This window comes from Solanum tuberosum, unplaced genomic scaffold, assembly GCF_000226075.1.
Source record: "Solanum tuberosum cultivar DM 1-3 516 R44 unplaced genomic scaffold, SolTub_3.0 scf00100, whole genome shotgun sequence".
NCBI classification, from domain to species: Eukaryota; Viridiplantae; Streptophyta; class Magnoliopsida; order Solanales; family Solanaceae; genus Solanum; species Solanum tuberosum.
In genome coordinates, this window is record NW_006239024.1 from 1,377,915 (window position 1) to 1,386,102 (window position 8,188).

Below are 8,188 nucleotides of genomic sequence, written 5' to 3' on the forward strand. Positions count from 1 at the left end.
TAATACAAATGTTGGATTCATGCCAAAGAAATAGGAAATCGAATAGCCTTACATACCTGCTGCACAACATTGGATATTACAATGAGTTAACTGTCTTCCTTTCAGATTATTTATCTTACAATGGAGTAAATAATAAAACTAGCATTAGTAGTTAATCAACAAATTTGGGCTACTTCATAAGACCAAAACAGTAATTGGCAGTTTATCTATAATTCATCCCATCAAGAGTGTTCTTCCCATCCATTCTCCTCTAAAAAAAAATTATATACTATACAACCTTCTATAAGCCTCCGAAATTTCTCGGGCTTCATCACGTCTAGAAAACAATATTAAAGGAATGGCAGGAAGTAAGCTCATGCAACATTCAATTAAGTGGTCCTCTAATTAGTTCCCATGACTTCTCTGCACATGTCTAGCCAGACCCCCTTATTTTATGATACACAAAACAGTCCCTAAGCATCACAATGTAGAAGTAACAATATGAACTCACGGCTTCTGATCAACACCCCATGAGTTCCAACTAACATTACATATAAGATGCTCAAAACGAGCTCACAATCAAAATTTAAGGGGACTCCTCAACTCCATGGTTGTCCCAACAAGATCATCCTTCCTGAACTTTTACCAAGACCACGCCATATAGAGGCAACACTCCTCTGTTCATTAACACATACAAACTTTCACAAACAATGCAAGAACAAGAGAGGGATGAATATTTTCATAGCTTACCTTGCTAGAAAGAAACCTCACTTTCTAAGACTTTGATTCTTCAAGGTTTAGGTTGTCCTCTCCCCCTCACCTTGATGTTAAATCAGATTATTCACTTGAATTCCTTAAGATGGGAGATGTTTCTACCAATTTGTACTTTAAAAACACCTGTTTCTTTCAGATTTTAATGGTGAAGCTGTAGACCAGAACTCTTGGAACTTCTATGGCATTCCTTAGGAGTAATTTTTTGGGGAATAAGTGATGGAGGAGATGTGATGAGCTTGAGTGCTTTACAGGTACCTTCTGGACGTTTTTACTTCATAAAATGGAGAAATAATATGGTCCTTTACTTTAAGCAAGCAGGTGCATCACCTCCTAAATTTATGCCACAAGTTTTTAAGTAGGTGCATCACCTCCTTTCCCTTTTCACTTAAAATGCAGTCCACTTATTCTAAGTAGGTGCATCACCTACTTGCCCCTTTTAATTAAAATTCAGTCCACTAATTCTAAGTAGGTGCATCACCTACTTGCCCCTTTTAATTAAAATTCAGTCCACTAATTCTAAGTAGGTGCATCACCTACTTGCCCCTTTTAATTAAAATTCAGTCCACTAATTCTAAGTAGGTGCATCACCTACTTGCCCCTTTTAATTAAAATTCAGTCCACTAATTCTAAGTAGGTGCATCACCTACTTGCCCCTTTTAATTAAAATTCAGTCCACTAATTCTAAGTAGGTGCATCACCTATTACAAGACCGTAGCACTAATACACACTTAACCACTTAGACTTTTACATCAAATACCATATTTCCCGAGTTTGAATTTTTTTTGAGTTCACTTAGTCGTATATGTGTTGGAAGGCACGTGGTATTTCAACTTTAAACCTATTCTATTGTCACTAGTCGCATAGGAAATCGAATCCATAACTATACCACAAGGCAATTTATAACCGTCATATACATAGAACTAGTACACGTAGAATATGGGGTGTTACAATTATATTCCCTTAGCTCGTGTTTATAATTTATTTGTTGAGTACCGTGTGGTTTGGTACTCACCCCTTGCTTCTACATTTTTGTAGGTTACGTGCCTGAATCTTCGTTATACTTTTTATTCTCTTCTTTCCCAAGGCTTCCTATGGAGATTTGTGAGGTATCTGTTTGTCATCTCAACGGACCTTCTTACTCCTATTTACGATCTTGTTCTACTTTAGTGACAACATCATTTGAGACTTGTGTTTTCTTTCAAATCCATTGTAATACATTAGAGGCTTGTGCACGTGACAACCAGGTCTTGGAGATTTAGTTTAGTTGACTTGTTATCCGTATTATTACATGCTATTAAACTTTCAATTATAGCTTATTTCCGCACTTTATCGTAATGGTTGGGTTTTAGGCTGACTTGTTTTGGTGGGATAAGACGAGTGCCATCACATCCCTTTTTTGGATTGTGACAAAGACCTATGAGCTCAAGAAACAATAGATTAAGAAAGGAAAGTACCAAGGAAGGAGAAAAGTTCGTCTTTCAAAGCTGCGAAAAATGACTCCAATGAAGATGATGCTGAGATGGCCTACATCACGAGACGTTTTCAAAGGATGGTTAGAAGAAATAAAAGTTTTCCTATGAAAGAAAACTCAAGTAAACATTAAAAAAAAGACTTCTACCACAAGTGTGGAAAACCTAGACACTTTATCAAGAATTGTCCTTTTCACAAACAAGATATTATAAGGATTTTGTCAAAAACAATTTTGAGAAAGAAAGAATGTGGAAGCCGATCCCCTACCATTTCAAACTAAGAGAAGTTGTAGACAATGTATTCAGGCAAGCCCTTGCAACATGAGGGCGTAAGAGTTTTTAATCAAATCTTTGCTTGTGTTTAGTGAAGCAGTTTGGTAAAATTCTACAAAGGTAGGTCATATTTTTTCCTTCTTGAAGCAAAGAAGTTTTCCATATAAACATCGTGTGTTCTTTACATTTTTTTTTTTAGAGGTGGGCATGGTATGGTACGGTATTTCAAAGTTTTGATACCGTAATTTTGGTATTTGATTTTTAAAACATTATACCATTATCATACCAATTTAATTCGGTATGTGTAGACAATAAAATTCGCGTCGAGAAAATAATAATCAAGAACGGAAAATTATCGCAACAATCGTTTTATTATTTCAAAGTGCGAGTGTTACAATAATTCACCTTTTCGAATATAAATTCAAGGGATCTTGAGCTTGTTCTTGAATCTTTGATGAACTTGGACTTTAACTTTATCTTGATCTCGAACTTGATCTTGGCTTGAACTTTATCTTGATCTTGACTTTCTAATTGAATTCAAGGGCTTCGAGCCTAATCTTCATGAATTTAATATAATCCGAATCACCTTATAAATTTATATTTAATAAATTTTAAGTGACTACAGTATGGTTCGATATTTTGAAGTTTGGTTTTGGTATTCTACGATATGCTAAATCGGTAATCATAGTTTGTTTAGTTTCGACTAATATATACTCGTATAATAGAGTATTATCACTTTGATAATTAATTTTTTTTTTCAATTGTTTCATATATGTAGAAATACATATTTCAAAATAAAATACAAACAACTCCTTTAGTTAATCAATTACAATTCAATTTCAAATACATTTCAATCAAAATATAGTAGTCAAAGTTTCAACTTCTAAGCATTTAGTATATACTAATACTAGGTTGCATATTTGATAGTATTTTAATAATATATATATATATATATGTTATTTATGTAACTATATATTTCGGTATGGTATTCAGTATTTCGATATATTGTTTCTAAATACCAAATACCGTACCAAATAACAAAAAAAAGAAAGAATATATACCATGTACCGTACCAAATATCATAATACCAAAATCACAATATTAAAAATTTCGATATGATATGGTAATTCGGTATATACCATCCCATATCATGCCTACCCCTAGTTGTTTGTAGTCTTTACCTTGTCTCTTATTGGTTGTTGTCAAGGACCTAGTCTCTTGACGGGTGATAGATTCATACAAGATACTACATTAGTTATGTAGACCAATCAAATAAACCTAATTAAAACAAGTTATGAAATAGATAAAAATAAAGTAAAGATGCATGAGGTTGATGATTAGAAGGAAAATTAATTGGAGTTATATATATTCATTTTGGGATGGAAAGAAATGATTGTCATCCAAATTAGGTGCCTTACTTGTTGAAGTTAGAATCATTACTTTTTTGAATGGTGCGAGTAAAATTTATTAAAGTTAAAAAGAAGTAATTAAAGGGCTAATTTTTGAAATCCATAAATGACAAGACAACTGGGGTTGGTTGATTGATGTAGGCCCCATATAAGAAAGATTCGGAAGCAGATAAAAATATGTGCAAAAAAGAGAAAGAGAAAAGATCCTTCCTTACATATTCAAAAGCGCGTTAAACTGATCAGATAAGAAGTTCACAAACAAACAACAAAAAGGGCAGAGAAAGAAGAAAACCTCTTGAAGTGTTTTTTTATTTTTTTATTGAGGTATTTTGTTTATATTTTATGTGTATGTTAACGTGTACACGTTTTTCGGGTTGTCTTGTTGACTTTTATGCATTTCTTTGATTTTATATTTTAATGTTTATTTCTTGTAATACTCATCAATTGGTGCTGGACATGGAATAAGTTTGCTCTTGAATGGTATAAAGAAATTTTACTTTTCTTTTTACTTTGTTAAGCTTCTATTTGCTTCTTCAACCTTCTACACCCTTCTATTTACCTACCTTTGTGTTAATTATTTATTAGGTATATAAATTATTTTCTACTTTTTAATTTATGCATTTATATCGCCGGATCTGCAGAATTTGTTTGTTTTTTCCTTGTTTTCAGCTGTGCAATTTTGCTAAATCTCCGTACACCTTTCAAACAAGGAAGGGTAAGTTTGCATCAACTTGTCTGCGGTTTTTCTCTACCTTTTTCGTTTATATTTTCCATTTTTCTTGTGGGCTTTTTTTTTTTTTTTTTGTATTTTTGCAGGGAAGGACTCAAATATTTATGATTTTTGTTTTTGTTGATGCTAGGTTATTGTTTGTTTGATATAGATAGAATATTTGTTGCTAAGATCTTGTTGATGCTTGAATGTTGTTTGTTTGATAGAGAAAGAAGATCTTATTCTTTATATCTAACTTCCATTTTTCTCTTTTGGAATGAAGTATCTTTTGTAGATACACATATTGTGATGTTGTTTATTTGACAGATTCAATGGACGGAAGAGGAGCGTCAAGATATTGGTGTCATCATTGTTCAAGGAGGGTGAACCCCATGATGGAGGTTGAGTTAAAATGTCCCATTTGTCAACTAGGATTTATTGAAGAAATGGGATCAGACACTACTGAGACCCCTTTAGATTCTGATTCTGATTCTGATCGTGCCCTCTCACTTTGGGCACCAATCTTGTTAGGCATGATGACCAACCCTCGTCGTCGTTCTAGACTTAGGCATCTCGAATTTGAAGATGATGACGATGATGATCATACACGTGAAGCCGATACACAACTTGATCCAGACCTGGCATCTATAATAAATAGGCGCAGGAGGAACTCTGCTACAATTCTCCAGCTCTTGCAAGGTATTCGAGCTGGAATGTTGGCTGAGTCGGAGAACCCTAACCCTGATAATGAAAACAGGGAGACAGGTAGAGAGAGTAGGGATCGTGAGCGTGTTATACTTATAAATCCATTCAATCAAACCATCATTGTACAGGGTTCGGATAATAATTCCAGGAACCAACCTATTGGCTCATTGGGTGATTATTTCATTGGTCCTGGTTTAGACGTGTTGCTGCAACATTTGGCAGAGAATGATCCAAATAGGTATGGTACTCCACCAGCTCAAAAAGAGGTTGTAGAGGCATTGCCTGTGGTGACAATTGATGAGACATTGCAGTGTTCTGTCTGTTTGGAAGACTTTGAGATTGGGACTGAAGCCAAAGAGATGCCTTGTAAGCACAGGTTTCATGGTGACTGCATCTTACCATGGCTGGAGCTTCATAGCACATGTCCAGTCTGTAGGCACCAGTTGCCCTCTGATGAATCCAAAGTTGAATCTGCTGGAACCAATGATGGAAGTGGTAGTAACACAAATGCTCAGAGTAGTAATGGTAATGGTAGAAGGTATGAAGATGAGGATACTAGGAATGAAAACGGTCGCCGGTTTCCAGTGTCACTTCCGTGGCCTTTGAGTGGCTTGTTTTCATCCCCAAACTCAGGTAGTAATGGAAATTCATCATCAATGACGTCTTCTGCATCAAATGCGAACTCCAATGCTCATATGCATGAGGATTAAATTTCATCATATTGAGTTTGTGCTCTATGATGCATGGATTTCCTTTGGCGTTTTGCTTGTGTACATAGCGTGGTACTTGCTAAATTATAGTATTGCAAACACTGGATCCTGTCTTGCTTGCCTGCCTGTATTATATAGAGGATCATTTTACTTTTGTTAGACTAGAAGCCAACGACTCTCTTCTGTTTGTATAGAGCTTTAAATATGTACACTTTTTGGTCAACTCAACTCTCAAATCCTTTAAGCTGATGAAAGGGTTTATGTCAAATGTCCTCTGAACCACAAGAATCAAGAGAAAGCTCTTGGCCTCGTTTCTGATTTATCAGCTTTTAAGCTATAGCAATGTGCTATGGTTCAGGCATTATTGATCTTGTTTACATGCTATACGAGTCATGGTAATGACTTCCTACTTGTCAAGTTAAATTGCTAGATCTAATGAATTTCTTCGTTGAGGTTGGATTTCAGTATCAGAATGAAATTGGAAAAGTTTGGCTTGTTGTATGAAATTCTGTTCTTTGTTTGTGGACATTCAAAACTTACATATGAGTTTTATATGTCAAGATCATAGGGACATATTGAAGGGACCTTGTTAAATGTGAGTGAATTGCAATTGTTGATATGCGAGCTGAGATTCTGTTTGTATGTGCATTAGTCCATCCCTAGAGACTAGAGTAAGTGTTTTTTGTATGCATTTCAGGGATCACTAGAGGCAACAGAGTAGAGTAGTTTCGTTATTAAACTTCACTCCGATTGAAAACTGTATTGATCTTCTCAACTATTACAACCAGGACAACTTAACTGAATTAGTGGTAAGTGTATGATATCCAGTGTTGTGATAGGTTAATCCACAATTTGAAATTTACCCTTGTGTTTTGGCATGTTCAAAGAGAATTTTGTAAACACTTGCACTAGTAAAATCATTGCCTTTTTAGCCAAGAATATGTTTTCAATGGGAACTCGCAAAAGCATTTGGAGTGGTCATCATAATAGCACTTTTAAGAGTATATTGTCATAATTTTGTGAGTCTAAATCCATAATGTCAAGGTAAAAAATAAAAACACACAATTGCCTCATTCAATGCACAACATTCAGTGTATACATCTAGCACATGACAAACATTGCCAACAATTAATATATTCTGGTAATGTAATCCAGATCACACAGAAGAAGATGATTGATTACTACTTGTTCAGTTCAACTCATTTACGTTATTTCTTCAATTCAGGGGGGAAAAGTCACAAGTAATCTCTCATAAAATACATTTCTGTAAAACCAACCACAAGCTACTCTTCAATCACGATTTGGCAAAACAAAGGTCGCACTACTCTCTAAACCTAAAAACTAAAATCCTAAAAAACCTTGTCATCTTCGCCACTAATGGCCGCCACTCGGAAGCCTCCGATGGGGGTTGCTCAGCCTGTTTCAGAAAACTTAGCAAGAAGGTTGTAATGAAGATTTATAGATATGAATGCACAATAGGATATTTGAGTTATAGATATGTTTTGATCAAAGCATCAAGTATGGAGGATTATGTTCATTTGCTAACAAAGCCTATTTATTATATTGGACATAGGAGTTGTTATTACCCAATGCGCACACTCAAATGGGATCTGCTATTTGATCCGGAGGAAGAAACAACGACAACTATAGCATGGATATCTTTTCCATTTTTACCATCAAATTTCTTTGGTAAGGAAACAGTTTTTCTCTTTGGCGGCAGCGGTAGGGAAGCCTTTGCAGGTGGATATGACAACATGGAATAAAACAAGACCTAGTTATCCAACGGTGAAGGTTGAAGTGAATTTGTTAGGAGAATTTCCAAAGAGTATAAATATAGGGGTGAGAAACAAGAAGACCGAAGAAAACAAAGAAAAATGAATACAAATCAAATGTGATTACATGCCCAAATACTGCAAAAATTGTAAGTTACAAGGACACAATGAGAAAGAGTGCTATGTGTTACACCCAGTGTTGTATCCGAAAGAAGAGGTTGATGGTGAGTAGAGAGGGCAGAAAGAAAACGAAGAGAAGAATCAGGATCAAACAAAGCAAAAGGAGGCAAATGATAAAGGTAAGGAAAATGTTCATGCATTCCAGGAACAAAAGAGTAAGGGGGGGGGGGGGATGGGGGGGGGGGGGGGGGGGGTTTCTTTTTTTGGG

The 8,188-nt window shown here is 35.3% G+C and overlaps 1 protein-coding gene across 8 annotated transcripts; it reads left to right on the forward strand.

Annotated features, from left to right (window-relative positions):
- The first annotated feature begins 4,118 nt into the window (after positions 1-4,118).
- On the forward strand, positions 4,119-6,492 carry LOC102578980 (E3 ubiquitin-protein ligase RING1). Of its 8 annotated transcripts, none has more exons than XM_006348163.2 (3): positions 4,255-4,384; positions 4,574-4,619; positions 4,941-6,492. In XM_006348163.2, the coding sequence occupies exons 1-3, from the start codon at positions 4,382-4,384 to the stop codon at positions 6,026-6,028; spliced, it is 1,137 nt and encodes a 378-aa protein (XP_006348225.1). In that variant the 5' UTR covers positions 4,255-4,381; the 3' UTR covers positions 6,029-6,492. The 8 variants fall into 8 exon arrangements, with proteins under 8 accessions (XP_006348228.1, XP_006348225.1, XP_015164597.1 ...); XM_015309111.1 differs by having other exon boundaries at positions 4,256-4,384; positions 4,897-6,492; XM_015309110.1 differs by lacking the exon at positions 4,255-4,384 and adding an exon at positions 4,391-4,489 and having other exon boundaries at positions 4,897-6,492.
- The last annotated feature ends 1,696 nt before the right edge of the window (positions 6,493-8,188 follow it).

Bases quoted from the DNA above. Each gene is read 5' to 3' on its own strand.
- LOC102578980 (XM_006348162.2), top strand. From the start codon at position 4,520: ATGCATTTATATCGCCGGATCTGCAGAATTTGTTTGTTTTTTCCTTGT. The intron at 4,620-4,940 runs GTAAGTTTGCAT...TTTATTTGACAG, and splicing joins CACCTTTCAAACAAGGAAGG to ATTCAATGGACGGAAGAGGA.